Here is a 22,305-nt window from a genome sequence, read left to right as displayed (position 1 = left end):
GGCCAGGGATTGACTCTGAGCCACACCTGTGAATTACACCACAGTCACAGCAATGCCAGATTTGAGCCTAATCTGAGACCTACACTGCCGCTCTCAATAATGTCGGATCTTTGGAGTTCCCATCGTGGCGCAGTGGTTAACGAATCCGACTAGGAACCATGAGGTTGCAGGTTCGGTCCCTGCCCTTGCTCAGTGGGTTAATGATCCGGCGTTGCGCTGAGCTGTGGTGTAGGTTGCAGACACGGCTCGGATCCTGAGTTGTTGTGGCTCTGGCGTAGGCCAGTGGCTACAGCTCCGATTCGACCCCTAGCCTGGGAGCCTCCATATGTCGCGGGAGCGGCCCAAAGAAATAGCAAAAAGGCAAAAATAATAATAATAATAATAATAACATAGGATCTTTAACCCACTGAGTAAGGCCAGGGATCAAACCTACATCCTCATGGATACTAGTTGGGCTCCTTTCCACTGAGCCACATGCGTACTCCTGCAGTCAGATTCAGCAGGAGTTTGACTGCAGCACCCTGCACCACAGGGAGTACTCCAGGCACTAGTAATATAAAGTTGAAAATGTAGTCCAAGCCATCAATAGATGTGGCTTGTATCCTGAGTTGCTGTGGCTCTGGCGTAGGCCGGCAGCTACAGCTCTGACTGGACCCCTGGCCTGGGAACCTCCATATGCTGCGGGAGCAGCTCAAGAAACGGCAAAAAGACCAAAAAAAAAAAAAGTTTTTGTTAAATTATCTTTTACCTGAGGTGTCACTATTGGATACACAGCTACACTTCCTTGTGCAAGCTTTCTGTACAAATAAACAATAACATCTGTACTAAGTAGAGCTAGGAAATGTTAAACCTTATGACTTGAAAACAGAGTAAATTTAACCAAATTTTGGTCACAGAATAGAATAAGTTATTATTTCTCATCTGAAAATGCAGATGAAATGACATTGTTGGAAAATTTGTAATCTAAAAGTAAAGACAGAAGAGACATATCATTAAATAAGAAAAGCATTGGAATTCCCATTGTGACACAGTGGAAATGAATCTGACTAGGAACCATGCGGTTGCGGGCTCGATCCCTGGCCCTGCTCAGTGGGTTAAGGATCCGGTGTTGCCACGAGCTGTGGTGTAGGTCACAGACGCAGCTAGGATCTGGCATTGCTGTGGCTGTAGGGTAGGCCAGCAGCAACAGCTCCAATTCAACCCCTAGCCTGGGAACCTCCATATGCCACAGGTGCAGCCCTGAAGAGACAAAAGACAAACAAGAAAAGCATTGGAGTTCCTGCTGTGGCTCAGTGGAAATGAACCTGACTAATATGCACGAGGATGTGGGTTCAGTCTCTGCCTCTCTCAGTGGGTTAAAGACCCGGTGTTGCTGCAAGTTGTGTGAATTTCCATATGCCGCACCTGTGGGCCTAAAAAAAAAACCCATGAAACAAGCATTCAGGGTACACATAATTTTCATGTGTGATAAGGGAAGGACAACGGACAAATTTTAAATGACTAAGCTTTGAGGGAGACTTCAGAGGATTCTTGAAACCTAAAATCTAAACTAACAAACTGGGAATTCCCATTGTGGCTCAGTGGTAACAAACCCAGCTAGTATCCAAGAGGATGCAAGTTTGATCACTGGCCTTGTTCAGTGGGTTAAAGGATCCAGTGTTGCCATGAGCTCTGTGTAGGTTGTAGGTGCTGTTCAGATCTGGCATTGCTGTGGCTGTGGTGTAGGCTGGCAGTTGCAGTCTGATTCGACCTCTAGCAGCCTGAGAACTTCCATGTCCCACAGGTGTGGCCCTGAGGAAAAAAAAAAAAAAGGAAATAAAGTTTCTGGAGTTCCTGCTGTGGTGCTGTAGGTTTAAGGATCTGCAGCGGCTCAAGTTTTGGCTGAGGCATGAATTGGATCCCCAACCCAGCATGGTGGGTCCATTATTCCTGGAGCTGTGGCTTGGATTCAAGTCCCTGGCCCAGGAACTTCCATATGCTATGGGTGCAGCAGAAAAGAAAAAAACAAAACAAAACAAACCAACACACGCACAAAAAGAAAGTTTCCACTTCTGGAATGATGAATTAATTTGGATGATGAACTTATTTTTTTCATATTTTGGCCACCCCCCTGGGGCATATGGAGCTCCCAGGATAGGGATCAGATCCGAGCCACAGTTGTGTCTCTGGGACAACACTGGATCTTTAACCCACTCTGTGGGGTCAGGGGTTGAATCTGTGTTCCAGTGCTCCTGAGTGATGACGGATCTCGTTGCACTTCAGCAGGAGCTCATGGGTGATGAATTTTATTTTTCAAGATTTGACACATAATCACAATTCCATCTGCTGCTTCTGCTTTTTTGGGGGGGGTATTTTTAGGGCATATGGAGGTTCCCAGGCTAGGGGTCAAATTGGAGCTGCAGCTGCCCACCTATGCCACAGCCATGGCAATGCCGGATCCCAGCTGCCTCTTCGACCTACACCACATCTCACAGCAATGCCAGATCCTTAACCCACTGAGCAAAGCCAGGGACTGAACCTGCGTCCTCGTGGATGCTAATCAGGTTTAAGTGCAGAGCCACAGAGGGAACTCCACAATTCCATCTTCTGCCCCCCTTTTCTATTTTACTGTGGATTGTGGGTGCACTCTGTGTCAAAAATTGATCTTATTTATTTATTATTTTTGGCCACACCTGAAGCATATGGAAGTTCCCAGGCCAGGGATTGAATCCTAGCCACAGCTGTGGCAATGCCAGATCCTTAACCTGAGAGGCCACAGCTGGAGCTTTATGATCTCATTTAAAAGATAGGAAAAGAATGGGAATAATTTTGGTGAACTCATGCCAATGTTTAATAAAGTAGGCCAGTCATTTAATCTAATTATCCATTAAGTCCCATGACATCTGCCATTATGTCAGACACTGGTGGAGACATTTACATCCAGGCCTTCTTGCAGCAATAAATTGGGAGTTACCACACTTGAGTTCCAGTACTTATTTCTTTTTTTCTTGATAGTATTAATTTTACTTCCATAGATTATTTAAAAGTTGTCATGAAAAAGTTTTTTTTTTTTATCAAGATATGTGGACTTAAACATTTAGGTAAAATTTTTTTGGTACTCATGTAATCCAAGCAATATGAACACCTCCAGGGAGTGATTTTGAGAGTCAGCTTTTCTGCCTTCATTCAAAATGTTTTCTGGCTTCTAACCTACTGGCTGGTGTTCCCCTCTTTGCATATACAAATCCTATGTACTCTTCCTGGGCCAACTCAAATGTCCCATTTTTTTTTCTTGTTTAGCCACCTCATCAAATAGAGTTCCCAGACCAAGGATCAGATCCCTGCCACAGTTGCAACCTATCATAAGAAGCAGTGCTAGATCAGTATGCCAGGCAGGGGATTGAACCTGTGTCCTGATGCTGCACAGACACCACCAATCTGGTTGCACCCCAGAGGTAACTCCTAAATGTCCTACTTCTTTGTTGGGGGGGAATCTTTTTAGAGCTACACCCATGGCATATGGAAGTTCCCAGGCTAGGGGTCCAATTGGAGCTGTAGCCGCTGGCCCATGCCACAGCCACAGCATCGCCAGATCCGAGCCGGGTCTGCGACCTACCCAGCTCGTGGCAATGCTGGATTCTTAACCCACTGAGCGAGGCCAGGGATAGAACCCCTAACCTCATCGTTCCTAGTTGGATTGTTTCCGCTGTGCCATGATGGGAACTCCCTAAATGTCCTACTTTTATAATGCTTTCTTTTATCACTCCTAATCTCCTTTTGAAACTTCACACTGCTGTTTATCATTCTTATATTCTTCGAACATTTATCACATTATTATTATTATTATTTTGCATTCCAGTAGCATGTGGAAGTTTTTGGGCTAGAGATTGAACCCTTGCTATAGCAGCGATCTGAGTCACTGCAGTGACAATGCCAGGTCCTAAAGCCACTGCACCACAAGGGAACATATCACCTAATATCTTCTTGTGTATGAGTACATTGTCCATATTCTACTTGAGGACCCTCAGTGGCACTGTTACACAGAGAAGGAACTTTGTCTTACAGATACATGTTTACTGAAGTAAACAATGAGAAAGCCTGGACAAGTCACTTAGCTTCCCTGTGCCTTAGTCTTCTCACTATCACAACCCTATTTCAGAGGAAAGTTGTGAAGATGGAATGAGTTAATATGTGCTAAGGAGTTTTGAAAAATAAAAAGGAAGGGAAGTGTAAGATTTTTGTCTCGTTCATGAATATTATGCTTTGCTTGTTTGTAATTATAATCCTCTGTGAAAATAAAAGGCTAAATGATTCCTAAAGAGTCATAAGATGATCTCAAGAGGTGATGAGCATTCAAGTCTTTAAGCAGTTGAAAGGGTTAGTGCCACACAATGAAAGAGCTTGTAGTATAGTGTCGGACAAGAATTTGAATCTCTTTTTTTGGCCCTTGATGGACCAACTTTGTCACCTTGAGTGAGTTATTTAGCTCTTCTGAGACTGGGTTTCCTTATCGGTAAAATAGGGATAAGGAAATCGTGTTTTGCAGGGTAGTATGAGAAATAGAGAATTAGAGATAATGCACGTAGTAGTATATACAAGTGGGAAGAATTGTTAACACTTAGGGACTTGGGTTGAAATGTCCTCACATTTGTCCTTTGTTCTGTTGACATTATTTTCATCCTGGTACTTGAGAGTTGTTACAAAGCATGCAAAAATTAGTTTGCGCTGGCGCCTGAGAACACGTTTTTGTTCAATGAGTTATTAATAAAGTTTTGAATTTAAAAGATCATCCTAGACCCAATAAAGCTTTGCTCGAATGGGAAGCCGGGATCTTATCGCGAGAATCTGGCGGAACGCGTTTCTGGCCGGGGACCTGCTCTCGCGTTGTTTGAGCAAGCAGCCGCGAGAGGTGAACGAGAAGCACGAAGTACCGCGAGAGTTGGGCATATTCTCGCGATACTTCTCGGGATTACCCCCCTCCCCCCGCTCCTCCAAGTGCCGTTTCGGTTTAACCTAGTGTGTGACTGTGAGTCTGTGTGAGGGAGCGAGTGAGTGTGTGAGGTATTGAGGTGAGGCGGAAGCTAGAAACGGGGCTCCCTCAAGAGCGAGGGACAAAGGGGGTGTGAGGCGCCTAGGTCGCGGGACCCCAGCGACAGGAAGCCGCCCCGAGCCGGGCTACCGGGTAGGGGAAGGGCCCGCGCAGTCCTCACAGGGCCCCAGAGCCCGAGTCGGCCCCACAGCCCCGGGCCGCCGGCTTCCTACTTCCTCGACCTCCTTCCTGGGCGCCTAGGCCTGAGGATTGGCTCGGCTGGAGTTGGAGGGGAAACAGACTCGAGCGGCAGTCCGTTGTCTCACAACTCCACTGCTGAGGAACTCTCATTTCTTCTCTGGCTCCTTCACCCCCTACCTCATGTAGGAGGGTGCTGAGGAGTCGGGAGGGAGGAGGAGCCTGGGCTACCGTCCCTTCCCTCCCCACCCCCTTGTAGGGGTGATTTTGTAGGCGTGGGGCTGGGGTTGGGGGGGAGGGTGGGGGTTACTTTTTGGAGTGCTGGGGAACTTTTTCCCCTTTTTGAGGCCTGGGGAAAGGGAATGCCCAATCCAGAGAGACATGGGGGCAAGAAGGACGGGAGCGGAGGAGCTTCTGGAACTTTGCAGCCGTCATCGGGAGGTGGCAGCTCCAACAGCAGAGAGCGTCACCGCTTGGTGTCGAAGCACAAGCGGCATAAGTCCAAGCACTCCAAAGACATGGGGTTGGTGACCCCCGAAGCAGCACCTTTGGGTACAATTATCAAACCTTTGGTGGAGTATGATGACATTAGCTCAGATTCTGATACCTTCTCTGACGACATGGCCTTCAAACTGGACAGGAGGGAGAATGATGAACGTCGCGGGACTGATCGGAGTGACCGACTGCACAAACACCGTCACCATCAGCACAGACGTTCCCGGGACTTACTAAAAACTAAACAGACAGAGAAAGAAAAAAACCTGGAAACCTTTAGCAAGTCGGGATCGATGAAGGACCGGGTATCAGGAACTTCGAAGCGTTCAAATGAGGAGAATGATGACCATGGGAAGGCGCAGATCTCCAAAAGCAGCAGCAACAAGGAATCCAGGTCATCCAAACTCCATAAGGAGAAGACCCGGAAAGAACGTGAGTTGAAGTCTGGGCACAAAGACCGGAGTAAAAGTCATCGGAAAAGGGAAACACCCAAAAGTTACAAAACAGTGGACAGCCCCAAACGGAGGTCCAGGAGTCCCCACCGGAAATGGTTGGATAGCCCCAAGCAAGATGATAGCCCGTCAGGAGCTTCTTATGGCCAAGATTATGACCTTAGTCCCCCAAGATCTCACACTTCTAGCAATTATGACTCCTACAAGAAGAGTCCGGGAAGTACCTCAAGAAGGCAGTCCGTCAGCCCACCTTACAAGGAGCCTTCGGCCTACCAATCCAGCACCCGGTCACCCAGTCCCTACAGTAGAAGACAGAGGTCCGTGAGTCCCTATAGCCGGCGACGTTCATCCAGCTATGAAAGGAGTGGCTCTTACAGTGGGAGATCACCAAGCCCTTACGGTCGAAGGCGGTCCAGCAGCCCATTCCTGAGCAAGCGGTCTCTGAGCCGGAGTCCTCTCCCCAGGTGAGCTGTTTGTCTTGTCTAACAGTCCTTTCTTTCTTACGGTGGGTTGTGAGGAGCTATTAGAGAAGTTAACATTCTGTTGAAGTTCCCGGTATTGATCATTGACTAGAACACTTGGCTTCACTAGTCATCATGTAGGTGAGTCTGGTCTCTTCTTAACCCAGAATTGGAGAGGTGGAGGAGTATTCACATGCCTACTGCTGCTAAAGGTAGGTACTTCCAGTGGTGGGATCTTCAGCTGTAAGCGTCTGTGAGTAAAATCATAGGCTTCTGCTTACTTCATTGCATCGGATTGATACTGGTTCCCAGCTATTTGGGTTGCCTTGTCTTAAAATTTTAAAAATCACTTTAGTATTAGTGCTTTAGGCTTCATTGAGCCTGATTAAAAAGAAGTAAGAAGTTACAAATTTTCATTTGTATTGTCTCAAGGCTGTTTGCCTAGGTCATCTATCATTTGTGTTATCCACTGAGTCTCCAAACCCATAAGTTTATTTCCTAATTGATAATTTTTTGATAACTTATACAGGACTCCTATCTTCTTTTATCTGATGTTTCTAGTGAAAATTCAGCCGATTAGTCCTTTTCCCTCTGATGGTATAGCTTAACAGAAATTGGTTCCAAAGATAATTTGATTTTCTTTATAGCATCACCGTTGACCTATCTTGTGACCACAGGCAATTTCAGTATCTTTCTGTTAAAAAAATGGTAGTAGTACCTTCACAGTGATATTTTTGTGAGAAAGGCATGTTAATTTGATACTTAATTGTTGGAGTGAATTGTCTAAAGATAACTGTTCTTGTTCCTCTGTGATGAGATGCACCTCCCTTTTTGTAGACTTTACCATTTTCCACAAAAGCAGAACTTGGGCTCTTTTGGGGTTATACCTGAGTGGAATCCTAGTCTTGCTTTGTGAACTTTGGTAAATATTTTCTGTATGTGTAAAATGAGAGTAACTACTAGAGTTGTGAGGATTAACTGATGAACGTGAAGTGCATAGCACAGTGCCTATCAGTAAATTCTTTCTGTGAGTGAGGAAAATGTTGAACACAAGAGAAATTATGATAATTGGAAAAATCCATTTATGTCTTTTATATGTCAATGTAATTTTTGCTGATTTAAAATTATAATTCATAAACTAGTTTGAATTCATCAAGCTGTGCGAGTTCCTAGCTTTCAGAGTATAATGTTCCTTACTTAGGCTTTTCCCCTCCATTTTATTACAATTTTTCAAACAGAAAAGTTGAAAAAATTGTACTTAGGACTCAAATATGTACTACCTAGATTCTGCAGTTAATATTGGTTATTTTATCATCCCTGTGCATCATTCCATCAGGCATCTTTTCATTTGTTTTGATTCATCCCAAAGTAAATTGCAGACATCAGTATACTCCACTGTAAACATTTCAGGGTTCACTTTTTTTGGGGGGGAGGGATGAGGGGTAAAATTTATATACAGTGAATTGGATGTCTCGAGTGTACCATTTGTAAAATTGCTTAGTTTTTTAAGGAAACATGAGAAATATTCTCAATATTTGTTTTCTTATGGGAGTAGTTTCATTAAGGCTGTTCTGAGATATTTTATTGTTGCAGGGTTTGGGAATACAGAATTGCATTGAGGCTAAAACCCAGAATGAGTTTCAGTAAAAACTGCTGTTTTGCAACGATTCCTTTTGGATTCAGACCTCAGTCTCTCTTCCACTACTCAGTCGGAACTGGTGCAATAATGGTGAAAATAAATCAAGAAAGAATTGGAGACACAATGTGATAGTATAGGGCACAAATATAAACTCTACATAATAATCCTGGAGTCACATACACGTTTTTAGTTGTGTGTACAAACAATAAGTACAAAAATTTCTTGGAGTCAGAGTAGACAAACATACAGATCCTTTTTAGGGTATTCTCTGTATTTTTTCTTTGAGAGGGACAGTCAAAATTAAGCAATATCATTTAAAAGACTGAAAATGTTTTGTCAGAAATGCAAGGTCTTTGCATCCACCAAATTAGTGGTGATTAATAGTAGTGGTTTCATTTCAAATGGGTGGAACCTAACTTAATTCAGGGAAAAATACATTTGTTTTTTGAAGATAAATTTTTTCTTGTTGCCTGCATTTACCTATTTGTTGTCCCCTATTTACCGCACCCCCGCCCCAAATAATGGGTCTGGAACTCAAATGTAACATTTTGTATAACTAAAAATACCGGAAGTATATGGCCATCCAAATGTCCTATTAACAGTAGGCTTCTGTTCAGAGGTTGAAGTTTGTAGTAGAGTTCCTTAGGAAGATTTAGTCATGCTGAAAAATGAAAGAAACTGGTTTATATGCATGGTCTCTGACATTACTGTTATCCCGAGATAGAGATACTAGTTTTATCTCAGCCTATAATTCAAGCAGAGAAAATGTCTTGTGGTAGCCATTTATAAGAGAGGTATTAGTTTTCTTGAGGCTAAATGGATATTTGGTAAATTCATTTAACTACTTTCATTGTTCTATATCCTTATATTCTTGTATACTTTTTGTTTTTTTTGGTTGTTTTTTTTATGGCCACACCCATGGCATATGGAAGTCCCTGTGCCAGGGATTGAATCCAAGCTGCAGCAGTGCCAGATCCTTAAACCTATGGCATCAAGCCGGGGATTGAACCCACACCTCTGAGAATCGAACCTCTGCCTCTTCAGTGACCCAAGCCGATGCAGTTGGATTCCTAACCTACTGAGCCACAGCAAGAATTCCCATATATACATTGTTGTTATTGTTTTTGAGTACTTTGATTCCAATGATGACTTTTTATTTTAACTAGCTTTTTGAAGCACATTTCCAGAAAACATTATAGGTATAAGAAAATCATGACTAACATCATGTGAGTTGTTTCCTCTACTATGCATATGCTATTTGTTTTGGAAAGTTTTGTTTTTGGGGGGTTTTTGTTTGTTGCTTTTAGGGCCACAGGTGCAGCATATGGAAGTTCCCAGGCTAGAGGTTGAATAGGAGCTGCAGCTGCCGGCCTACGCCACAGCTGCAGCAATGCCAGATCCTTAACCCACTGAACAGGGCCAGGGATTGGACCTCCATCCTCATGGATACTAGCCGGGTTGGTTTCCACTGAGCCACAGTGGGAACTCCCTTTTGAAACATTTTGAATCACATAAGTTCTTTTTTTTTGTCTTTTTGCTATTTCTTGGGCCGCTCCTGCGGCATATGGAGGTTCCCAGGCTAGGGGTCAAATCGGAGCTATAGCTGCCGGCCTACGCCAGAGCCGCAGCAACGCGGGATCCGAGCCGCGTCTGCAACCTACACCACAGCTCAGGGCAATGCCGGATCCTTTAACCCACTGAGCAAGGCCAGGGACCAAACCCATCAACCTCATGGTTCCTAGTCGGATTCATTAACCACTGCGCCACAACGGGAACTTGAATCACGTAAGTTCTTACCAGTGATCAAAGGTAAAAGAAAATACTGAAGATCTGGAATGGGAACAATTTGTTTTAGACTACTGGGCAAATGATATTTTGTCTAGTCACGTTTTTCATGCCAATTTTTTGTTCCCTTCACGTTGAAGCCTGAGCACATTAGGCTTTATTTTATTTATTTATTTTTTTTTGTCTTTTGTCTTTTTTTTTTGTTGTTGTTGTTGTTGTTGTTGTTATTGTTGCTATTTCTTGGGCCGCTCCCGCGGCATATGGAGGTTCCCAGGCTAGGGGTCCAATCGGAGCTGTAGCCACCGGCCTACGCCAGAGCCACAGCAACGCGGGATCCGAGCCGCGTCTGCAACCTACACCACAGCTCACGGCAACGCCAGATCGTTAACCCACTGAGCAAGGGCAGGGACCGAACCTGCAACCTCATGGTTCTTAGTCGGATTCGCTAACCACTGCGCCACGACGGGAACTCCACATTAGGCTTTATTAAAAAGCAAAAAGAAATAATGAGGGTTTGGGTTTCAATTTAGAATAATCTGCCTTATAAGCTCCCAGATTTGACTTCCCAATCATTCTTTAATGATGAATAAAATTAATTGAACATGCAGTATTACCTTGCTGTATGAGTTTCTAAAAAGTTGATTGGGAATAATTTTATATTTGAAAGTACTAGAAGCATCATAGTTTTGAGAAGTTCTAATAAATTGTTTTGGTAAGACAGTTTTTTCAGTTTATCTCGTTTTTTCATTTGGGTTTTCTTGGCCATGCCTATGGTATGTGGAAGTTCCTGGGCCAGGGATCAAACCTTTGCCACAGCAGCACCCCAAGCCACTACAGTGAAACACTGGGTCCTTAACCTGCTGTGCCACAAGAGAACTCCTAGTTTATCTAGTTTTTAAATCCTAACTCTTATATCTCAGGGGTTTGTTTAGTATAGGCACAACTTAATTATAAACTGAGGATACAAGGGACAAAAATCTTTTCTTGGGATTTTTCAATTAAATAACTCTCCAGTTTAAAAAAATGTAGGTTTTGGGAGTTGCCTTCGAGGCTCAGTGGTTAACGAATCTGACTAGCATCCATGAAGATACAGGTTCAATCCCTGGCCTTGCTCAGTGGGTTAAGAATCTGGTGTTGCCATGAGCTGTGGTGTAGGCTGGCAGCTACAGCTCTGATTTGACCCCTAGCCTGGGAACCTCCGTATGCTGCTGGTGCGGCCCTAAAAGACAAAAAAAATAAAAATAAAAAATGTGGGTTTTGGAGGAGTTCCTGTCATGGTGAGGAGTTCCTATCATGGAGCGGTGGAAACAGTCCGACTAGTATCCATGAGGACACCGGTTTGATCCCTGGCCTTGCTTAGTGGGTTACACATCTGGTGTTGCCATGAGCTATCATGTGGGTTGCAGACATATCTGGGATCTGAGTTGCTGTGGCTGTGGCATAGGCTGGCAGCTTCAGCTCTTATTCGACCCCTAGCCTGGGAACCTCCATATGCCTCAGGTTGGCCCTAAAAAGCAAAAAAAAAAAAAAAAGGTAAAATTAGGTTTTGGTGAAGCATGCCGGTTTCTTTTGATAAACCCACCTTTAGCATTAAATATGACTTTTACAAATCATGTTTTCAGGAGTTCTTGCTGTGGCACAGTGGGTTAAGGATCTGGCGTTGCTGCATCTGTGGCATAGGTCTTAGTTGCAGCTTGGATTTGATACCTGGCCCAGGAACTTCCGTTTGCCATAGGTGTGACCACCCAAAAATCACGTTTTTCCTTTATCACATATTTAAACCAAAATTCTAAAAGTAATCATTGTGAAATTCCTATTGTGGCTCACGATACGGAACTTGTATCCACAGGATGCAGGTTTGATTCTTGGCCTCGATCAGTGGGTTAAGGATCTGGCATTCCTGTGAGCTGTAGTGTAGGTTGCAGATGTGGCTCGGATCTGGTGTGGCCGTGGCTTAGGGTGGCACCTGTAGTTCCAATTTGACCCCGAGCCTGGGAACTTCCATATGCCAAAAAAAACCCCTAATCACTGTAGAGTTTATGCTGTGGCACAATGGGATCAGTGGCGCCTCTGTAGCACCAGGTTGCAGGTTTGAGGCCTGGCCCTGCAAGGTGAGTTGAGGGATCTGGCATAGTGTTAGAAAGACTGAAATATGTTGTATATATTGCCATGCAGGATTTCCTTTTAATCTAATTTTAAAGTAAAAACAATTTTTTTTGGGGGGGGGGTTCGTTTGTTTTTGGTCATGCCCATGGCATGCAGAAGTTCCTGAACCAGGGATCAGACCTGTGCCATAGCATTGGTGACACAGGACCCTTAACTGCTAGGCCACCACACAACTCCAAGAACAGTTTTTTGTTTTGTTTTGTTCTTTTCTTTTTTGCATTCCCCCCTGCCCGGTATATGGAAGTTCCTGGGCCAGGGAATGAATCTGAGCTGGAGCTGCAACTTATACCAAATAATGCCAGATCCTTAACCCACTGAACCTGGCTGGGGATCAAACCTGCACCTCCACAGAGACAAGCCGGATCATTAACCCACTGTGCCACAGTGGGAACTCACAGTTTATAGAAAAATTGTGAAGATAATACAAAGAATTCTTTTATGTCCTTGTACTCAGTTCCACTATTGTTAACATCTTGTATTTGTTAAAACTGATGAACTGATGCTGTTGATATGTTATTATTATTATTTGATGGTACCTAATCTCTTTTTAAGATTGCTAAATACTCGGAGTTCCCGTGGTGGCGCAGTGGTTAACGAAACCGACTAAGAACCATGAGGTTGCGGGTTCGGTCCCTGCCCTTGCTCAGTGGGTTAACGATCTGGCGTTGCCGTGAGCTGTGGTGTAGGTTGCAGATGCGGCTCAGATCCCGTGTTGCTGCGGCTCTGGCGTAGGCCGGCAGCTATAGCTCCGATTCGACTCCTAGCCTGGGAACCTCCATATGCCGCAGGAGTGGCCCAAGAAATAGCAAAAAGGACAAAAAAAAAAAAAAAAAAAAAAAAGATTGCTAAATACTCAAAGCAGGTTTTTTAAGTTACAGTTCTCCATAGTTAAACTGTTCTATTTTCTTCTATATTGTTGTGATCTATTCATCTTAAACTACTTTTTTCTTTTCCAGTAGAAAATCCATGAAGTCTAGAAGTAGAAGTCCTGTGTATTCAAGACACTCATCTTCCCATAGTAAAAAGAAGAGATCCGGGTCACGCAGTCGACATTCCAGTATCTCACCTGTCAGGCTTCCGTTGAACTCCAGCTTGGGAGCTGAACTCAGTAGGAAAAAGAAGGAAAGAGCAGCAGCTGCTGCTGCAGCAAAAATGGATGGAAAGGAATCCAAGGGTTCACCTATATTTTTGCCTAGAAAAGAGAACAGTTCAGTAGAAGCTAAGGATTCAGGCTTGGAGTCTAAAAAGTTACCCAGGGGTGTAAAATTGGAAAAATCTGCCCCAGATACTGAACTGGTGAATGTAACACATCTAAACACAGAGGTCAAAAATTCTTTAGACACAGGGAAAGTAAAGTCGGATGAGAACTCTGAGAAGCATCCTGTCCTAAAAGATTTGAAAGTACAGGCAACGAAAGACTCTAAACCTGTAGCACTGAAAGAGGAGATTGTTACTCCAAAAGAGACAGAGACGTCTGAAAAGGAGATCCTTCCACCTCTCCCCACAGTTACTTCTCCACCTCCTTTACCAACTACTACCCCTCCACCTCAGACACCCCCCTTGCCACCTTTGCCTCCACTACCAGCTATTCCACAGCAACCACCTCTGCCTCCTCCCCAACCAGCATTTAGTCAGGTTCTTGCTTCTAGTACTTCAACTTTGCCCCCTTCTACTCACCCACGGACATCTACTCTGTCCTCTCAGGCAAATTCTCAGCCCCCTGTACAGGTTTCTGTGAAGACTCAAGTATCTGTAACAGCTGCTATTCCACATCTAAAAACTTCAACGTTGCCTCCTCTGCCTCTCCCACCCTTATTACCTGGAGATGATGACATGGATAGGTAAGTTCCATAGTTAACTGGAAAAATTTAACCCTACTTATCTAAGTGTAATGTATTTTCTGTTCTCAAGCTTTGTCAAAATTGCTCTAATGAATGACTATTTAGAATGCTTTCATGAATAGGAAACGCCTTCAGTGTTTGGTTTTTAGTGGAAACGTCCTTATGTATGACATCAGGAAAAAAGAATTACAGTATGAGCTCCAGTAACCCTTTTTCTTACAAGTGTACTTATTGATAATTTTGATTCAAAATTTAAAAAATTTTAATGTTAAATAAGTGAAGGAAAATTAAGAGAATATGATTACTACTCTTATATTCTTTACCTAGATTCACCAATTGTTAACTCTTTGCCACATTTGTTTTAACTGTAGATATCATGACACTTCTGAATATACTTTAGCATGTCTTTCCTAGCAACATTTTTCTTTTTCTTTTTTTTGTCTTTTTAGGGCCAAACCAACGGTATATGGAGGTTCCCAGGCTAGGGGTCCGGTCGGAGCTACAGCTGCCGGCCTGTGCCACAGCTGCAATAATGTGGGATCCAGTCCTCATCTGTGACCTTTACTACAGCTCACGCAATGCCAGATCCTTAACCCACTGAGCGAGGCCAGGGATTGAACCTGCATCCTAATGGATCCTAGACGGATTCGTTAACTGCCAAGCCTCAACGGGAACTCCCAACATTTTTCTGTATAATCAAAATATCTTTATCACCCTAAAAAGCTTATCATTAATTTTATAAAATAATATTAATAGCATATAAACAACAATAATAATAATATTAAATATTCTCAGTGGTCTCAAAAATGTCTTATAAAAACTTTTTTTTTCTCCTGACACAGGAAAAGTGCTACTTTAAAAAAAATTATTCTATAAGAAGCAAAAGAACAATATGTAGAATCTTTGCTAATTAGAATATAAATTCACAATGGGGTGATGGAAAGAGCTCTAATTTTTTTTTTTTTTTTGGTCTTTTTGCCATTTCTTGGGCCGCTCCCGCGGCATATGGAGGTTCCCAGGCTAGGGGTCTAATTGGAGCTGTAGCCGCCAGCCTACACCAGAGCCGCAGCAACGCGGCATCTGAGCCGCGTCTGCAACCTACACCACAGCTCACGGCAACACCGGATTGTTAACCCACTGAGCAAGGGCAGGGATCGAACCCGCAACCTCATGGTTCCTAGTCGGATTCGTTAACCACTGCGCCACGATGGGAACTCCCAAGAGCTCTAATTTTAATGAGTCCTCTGAGTATTGAGAACTGAAAAGATGTGAAGCATGAATCTGATTTCATGAAAAGTATTAGAAAATATATTTGTTTAATTTCTCGGCAGGCCTAGCTAGGCAAGTACCACCAAACAAACATGATTTAGCAGTAGCAAATGCCATGACAATCTTTGTGTTACTGTTTTTTCTGTGGAGATCCTGCCTTCTTTTTCGGGAAGATATGAATTTCATTTATTGTAACAAACTTTCTTTTTTTTTTTTTTTTTTGTCTTTTTGCTATTTCTTGGGCCGATCCCATGGCATATGGAGGTTCCCAGGCTAGGGGTCTAATCAGAGCTGTAGCCACTAGCCTACACTAGAGCCACAGCAACGCGGGATCTGAGCCGCGTCTGCAGCGTACACCACAGCTCACAGCAACACCGGATCGTTAACCCACTGAGCAAGGGCAGGGACCGAACCCGCAACCTCATGGTTCCTAGTCGGATTCGTTAACCACTGCGCCACGATGGGAACTCCCAAACTTTCATTTTAAGCACAAAATATTTTATGTTTGTGACCAGTTCTCAACTTCCATTACTTCCCAAGTGATAACACTGGTTAGAATGGTGATATAGTTCAGCCCTTTAGATTTATATTTTTTAAGACCACCCTCTGTGCTTTTTAAGAAGGCACAGTGCAATAAATGAGAAGGAAAAAGACGATTTAAAAAAATAGCTCCAGGAGTTCCTGTCATGGCTCAGCAGTTAATGAATCTGACTAGCATCCATGAGGACAGAGGTTTGATCCCTGGCCTCGCTCAGCGGGTTAAGGATGCGGCATTGCCGTGAGCTGTGGTGAAGGTGACAGATGAGGCTTGGATCCCACATTGCTGTAGCTGTAGCTCTGATTCAACCCCTAGCTTGGGAACCTCCATATTGCTGTAGGTGTGGCCCTAAAAAGCAGAAAAACCTGTAAAAAAAAACCCAAAAAACCTCCATTACTATTCATTACTAATCCATTTTAAAGAAAAATTCTACATGCTGTTTCTAATTTTTTTTTTTTTTGTAATTTTTTTTGGTCTTTTTGCCTTTTCTAGGGCCGCTCCTGCGGCATATGGAGGTTCCCAGGCTAGGGGTTGAATCAGAGCTATAGTCACCGGCCTACACCAGAGCCATAGCAACGCAGGATCCGAGCCGCATCTGCGACCTACATGACAGCTCACGGCAACGCCAGATCCTTAATCCACTGAGCAAGGCCAGGGATTGAACCTGCAACCTCATGGTTCCTAATTGGATTCGTTAACCACTGCTCCATGACGGGAACTCCCCTGTTTCTCATATTAATATTTTATGAATTCTGCCATATCCCAAGAACTACAAAGGAGAAGAACAGAACCTGAAATTTATATAGAAAAATTTGAAGTATGCAATATACTTCTTGTGGATAAAAACTATTATTTATTTATTTATTTATTTATTTTTAGGGCCGCACTTGCAGCATATGGAGGTTCTCAGGGTAAGGGTCGAATCAGAGCTACAGCTGCCGGCCTACACCACAGCCACAGCAACGCGGAATCCTTAACCCACTGAGTGAGGCCAGGCAGCGAACCCACAACCTCTTGCTTCCTAGTCGGATTCGTTTCTGCTGCACCAAACGACAGGAACTTCTAAACTATGTATTTTTATAATTTTTGTTGGAAAAAGAAATAATTGAGTATCATCCAAAGGGATCCAAGGCCACTGTCTAGCCGCAAGAACCTTGTTTAAATGTTAGTTTAGGAGTTCTCTTGTGGCACAACAGGTTAAGAATTTGGCATTGTCACTGAAGTGGCTTGGGTTGCTGCTGTGGCACAGGTTTGTTAGGCATGCTGCAGGTGCAGCCAAAAAAAAAAAATTGTTTACATAGTGGCTAAAACAATGTCAAAGAGGCAAAGAATCTTCGTTTTGAAATTTATACTGTGCTAACCAAATAGCCGTTGAACCTACATGTCATGTATCAGCATAGAGTGCAGATTTCCAGAACCAGAGCTGAAATAATTTTGATAGAAGGCACAAAGAGATTTCTATTTTTTAGATTTCAAATGTAGGGTAAAGGCCATTCAGTGCTTATTTGAGTATGTGTGGCTGTCTTTAAGAATGTGTAAGAAAGAATGAAGTGAGAAAGACTGTTTTTGTTATGTATCAATTCTGATTCTGAAAGTATAGCTGTTTTACCTAATAGTCCTTATTAAAAGTAGAAGAATGGAAGTGAAGATTTTTTCCACTATCAGTTTTATGTTTTTGCTATGTACTAATTTATTTATTTATTTTCTTTTTACGGCCACACCCATGGCATATGGAGATTCCTAGGCTAGGGGTCCAATCTGAGCTGCACTTGCCCGCCTATGCCACAGCCACATCAACACAGGATCCAGGCCACATATGCGATCTACACCATAGCTCTCGGCAACACCAGGTCCGTAACCCACTAAAGCAGGGTCAGGGATCAAACCCACATCCCCATGCATACTAGTCAGGTTGGTTTCCACTGAGCCTTGACATGAACTTCCACTGTGTACTAATTTAAAATTCAAGATAGTTTCTTTTTTTTGTCTTTATATATTTATTTGGTGTCACCCTACCCATGTACTAGCTGCACCTATCTTTTACGTGAACAATAATTTTATGTAAGGAAACTTTTCAGGAAGGAATCTAAGAGTTGCACATGGAACTCATATTCCTCTCTATCTCTCGTGAGGCTGCAAAAGCTTAAATGTTGAGAATGTGACTTATACATCTCTTTATTGCCTGCAATGCTTTAAATATAAAACAATCCAGTCATTAAATATTGATTATTTGAATAAGTAAAACTACTGCAGGAGCCAGGGTCAGAGCTTATGTGAAATGACTTCAGGCATGTAATTAAGAAATTGTTCCCGTCATGGCGCAGTGGTTAACGAATCCGACTAGGAACCATGAGGTTGCGGGTTCAATCCCTGGCCTCGCTCAGTGGGTTAAGGATCTGGCGTTGCCATGAACTGTGCTGTAGGTTGCAGACCTGGCTTGGATCCCGCATTGCTGTGGCTCTGGCCTAGGCCGGCGGCTGCAGCTCCAACTGGACCCCTGGCCTGAGAACCTCCCTGTGTCTCAGGTGTGGCCCTAGAAAAGACAAAAAGGCAAAAAAAAAATCGTTTGGCACATGGATGACATAAAGCTTGTATTATAGGATTTGTCCTTTTAGAAAAAGAATGAAACTTTTCTTTCAAACATATGTATTGGTCAGGAGTGTATTAACTAGGTATCACATGCAGGAGCAAATGTAATTAATGGTATTGCAAAAACTTTTCTGATTCGTGGCCTACAATGCTCGGTTTCAAGAAGCAAAGGCTGCCAAACATCCACCTTTGAGGAATAGTACATTCCTTATGAACATAGCTATTCATGGGGATCTGCTGCTTTTAAGGAGTTCATCTGTATATTCTTTAAATTTTCAGTTAACCAGGTAGGGTTTTTTAAATCTCCTCTTTGGAGTTCCAGTCATGGCTCAGTGGTAACAAACCCTACTAGTATCCATGAGCACCCAGGTTTCCATCCCTGGCCTTGCTCAGTGGGTTAAGGATCTGGCATTGCCATGAGCTATGGTGTAGGTCACAAACCCGGCTTGAATCTAGCCATTGCTGTGGCTGTGGTGTAGGCCAGCAACTGTAGCTCCCATTCGACCACTAGCCTGGGAGCTCCCGTATGCTATGGGTAGCCCTAAAAAAGAATAAAATAGGGAGTTCCCGTCGTGGCGCAGTGGTTAACAAATCCGACTAGGAACCATGAGGTTGCAGGTTCGATCCCTGCCCTTGCTCAGTGGGTTAACGATCCGGCGTTGCCGTGAGCTGTGGTGTAGGTTGCAGACGCGGCTTGGATCCCGTGTTGCTATGGCTCTGGCGTAGGCCGGGGCTGCAGCTCCGATTAGACCCCTAGCTGGGGAACCTCCATATGCCACTGGAGCGGCCCAAGAAATAGCAAAAAAAAAGAATAAAATAAAATCTCTTCTTTTTTTTTTTTTTTTTTTTAGACTGGTTCATTTGGAGTTTTATCAGACTTCAGTAAAGTCTGCATTTTTCTTAAAGGCTGTGTTTTTAAAGTATTGAACTCTTGTAGTAAAAAACCTATGTAAGCATTCCAATTTGATATAGGATTTTGCTGATAGAAAGCTTGGTTTCTATTACAGTGCTGAAACAATTTCTGGTTTTAATGTATTCAACTCATTTTTAGTAGAAGTTTAAAAAAATCACTTTTAAACAACATGTTTTAAGGGGAAGGAGATAAATAAGCATATTTAAAGTAGTTTATTTTAAATTTTTAAAATAAGAATTTTCTTTTTGAATATTAAGTTCATATGTTTATTAACAATAAAGATTTATTAGAGATTATAGTTAATTTATTAATTTAGTAAAATATATAATTATTTATTTATTATATTGTACCTACAGATTAAATCCCATCATCATAAGTTCCAGTAAACTCTCCAGATTCTAAAATTTGTGCAGTCTTGGAGCTTGGCTACCCTTTTTTTTTTTTTTTTAATTATATACAAGCATTATGCAACCATCTCACCACATGGAAACCCATCTACAAGTATAAATGGAGAACCAGGAAATACTGATATTGATAGTGTAGATCAGCACTTCCCTGGTACTGAATCTTTCTAAGTAATGACTAGATGTTTAGTTTCTGCTCCATTATTTTAGATTTTCTTTTCATGTACCGCATGTCCTCAGAACTATGTAGAGCTTTATTTGAGTGCCATACCTTAAATGCTAAAGACCATAATGTTGTTAAGCATTGCAGTTTTATGGGCCATCATTTTTCCAAGGTTTTTGGTACATTTGTAATTTATAATATGTTTAACTTGTGTACCCTAAACTGGTAGTACATACCCTGTCACTCTTTCTTTCCTGAAATAAACATGCTAAAAATACAATTTTTCAGAAGCAGTGTACCTTTTCACAATAGCAAACAATATTAAAACCCATAAACTTCAGAGAAAATGAGACCTAAATATAAAACATAGACTGAACTTACATGAAATGATGGTGAAAGAATTCAGATAATTTGATTCTCCTGATGTAAGACCAATCTATTTATGAATTGTGAGAAATTGAAATTTATAAAGAATATTTTGATCTTGGTAATTGAAAAATTAGGAATTTTCTTTCCTTGAATGTCTTAAAAATTGGGGAAATTTAAAAAATCTATATGGCATTCTGTCTCAAAAAAAGTTTTCTAGTAACAGGTTTTGTCCCCAAATCTTAATGCAGATTATGATGATGTGTGTTCATCTCTATCAATAATTTAACAGAAAGTTTTAGGTGATTGTTTTGTGTTCCCTTGACTACCCCAGTTGTGGTTGATGTAGTACAAACTAACTTCTGTTATTCTGTCTGACTTGTAAGAAATTAAAATGATGAAAATTGGTAGGAAGTAGCTTTTCAGATTGTGTTTCAAACACAGAGGGCAGCCATTTGCTTTAAAAAGATAAATTGCAGCGTTCCCATTGTGGCACAGCAGAAGTGAATCTGACTGGGAACTATGAGGTTGTGGGTTCGATCCCTGGCCTTGCTCAGTGGGTTAAGGATCCAGTATTGCCATGAGCTGTGGCGTAGGTCGCAGATGTGGCTCAAATCTGGCGTTGCTATGGTATAGGCCAGCAGCTGTAGCTCTGATTCGACCCCTAGCCTGGGAGCCTCCATGTGCCACAGGTACATCCCAAAAAGCAAAAAATGAAAAATGAAAACGATAAATTGCAAGAGATCTTTTTTTTTTTTTTTTTTAATATTTGCACCCATGGCACATGGAAGTTCCCCAGCCTAGGGATTGAATCTGAGCCACAGCCACAGCTTTGACCTATGCCCCAGCTACAGCAACACCAGTCCTTTAACCCACTGCACCACAAAGTGAACTATGAGATCTGTTCTTTATGAAAGTTCTATGTTCAATGAAAGTATTCATGAAAACTCTTTTTTCTATAACCACTTGTAAAAAGTAGAGGAGGTTCCTACCATGGTTAGCAGTCTCAGGTCCTTTTATTTTTATTTTCTTTTTTTGGGGATTTTTTTTTTTTCTCCCGCTTTTTAGGGCCGCACCATGGCATATGGAGGTTCCCAGGCTAGGAGTCAAATCAGAGCTATAGGCACTGGCCTACACCACGGCCACAACAGCAACACAGGATCCGAGCCACATCTGTGACCTACACACAGCTCACGGTAATGCCGAATCCTTAATCTACTAAGCAAGGCCAGGGATTGAACCTACAACCTCATGGTTCCTAGTCACATTCGTTTCTGCTGTACCACAATGGGAACTCTGAGCCACGTCTGCGACCTACGCCACAGCTCATGGCAACGGCATATACTTAACCCACTGAGCAAGTCAAGGAATCGAACCTGCATCCCCATGGATACTAATTGGGTTCCTTACCACTGAGCCACGACAAGAACTCTAAACTGAATTTTCTATTTCAGAAAAGCCATCCCTTTTGTTTTCCCCACGGACTATTATAATTTGTTGATTGTTATGGGAGGCCTTCTGTTACCAGTGCTTTAATGATTCTGAAATAGTCTCTTGGACTCTTTCTCTTTAGGTTTTTAGTTTGAGGGTTATTTATCCATTTTGGCTGGCCAGATGTGGTTGCCTTTTGCTTCCAAACCAATTAAATCAGTATATTTCCCACTACTTTTGATTTCAAGCTTAGCCGTATTTCTTACAAAACATTCTGAAATACTGTTGGCTTTTTCCAATTTTCTCTCCACATCTTTAGCAATATATTACATTGTTGGGCTTTCAATCGTTATTTAAGTCTCTCCTGGTTAATATATAGAATAGGTTTGGTGGTTCCATGAATTGCAGTGGTACTTTGCAAATTTAAGATAATTTCCTGCATTTTATTTCATCTCACTAAAAAAAATCCAGATAGAATTTTAGGGAGGATGTTAAAGAAGAAGTTCATTAAAGGATCTACAAATAATATCCTAGATTTTTAAATTGTTTTTAAATGTAGTTTTTTGTTTTTCTGCAAGATCCAAGTA

General features: G+C 42.4%; 2 protein-coding genes across 26 annotated transcripts in view; one reads left to right on the top strand and one right to left on the bottom strand.

Moving 5' to 3' along the window:
• MED1 (mediator complex subunit 1) overlaps positions 1 to 5,928 on the bottom strand; it is a 42,016-nt gene extending 36,088 nt beyond the window's left edge. For all 5 annotated transcript variants that reach the window (XM_013979754.2, XM_021067050.1, XM_021067049.1 and 2 more), the window contains exon 1: positions 5,814 to 5,928. The gene's annotated coding sequence lies outside the window, so the exon portion shown is untranslated. The remainder of the gene's footprint in view (positions 1 to 5,813) is intronic.
• CDK12 (cyclin dependent kinase 12) overlaps positions 4,936 to 22,305 on the top strand; it is a 76,033-nt gene continuing 58,663 nt past the window's right edge. For 10 of the 21 annotated variants that reach the window (XR_002337130.1, XR_002337126.1, XR_002337132.1 and 7 more), the window contains exons 1-2: positions 4,938 to 6,617; positions 13,161 to 14,045. Coding sequence is in view for 7 of the 21 variants with exons in the window: in XM_021067052.1 (XP_020922711.1) it covers positions 5,569 to 6,617; positions 13,161 to 14,045 (1,934 nt within the window). In the remaining 14 variants the exon portion in view is untranslated. Of the gene's footprint in view, positions 6,618 to 13,160; positions 14,046 to 22,305 lie in introns of all 21 variants that reach the window. The other 11 variants (XR_002337135.1, XR_002337134.1, XM_005653931.3 and 8 more) reach the window with 6 other exon arrangements.

The sequence above is a fragment of the Sus scrofa genome, chromosome 12 (genome assembly GCF_000003025.6).
Source record: "Sus scrofa isolate TJ Tabasco breed Duroc chromosome 12, Sscrofa11.1, whole genome shotgun sequence".
Classification (NCBI taxonomy): Eukaryota; Metazoa; Chordata; class Mammalia; order Artiodactyla; family Suidae; genus Sus; species Sus scrofa.
The sequence above is the reverse complement of the archived record's forward strand: the minus strand, read 5'-3'. Positions and strand labels throughout refer to the sequence as shown.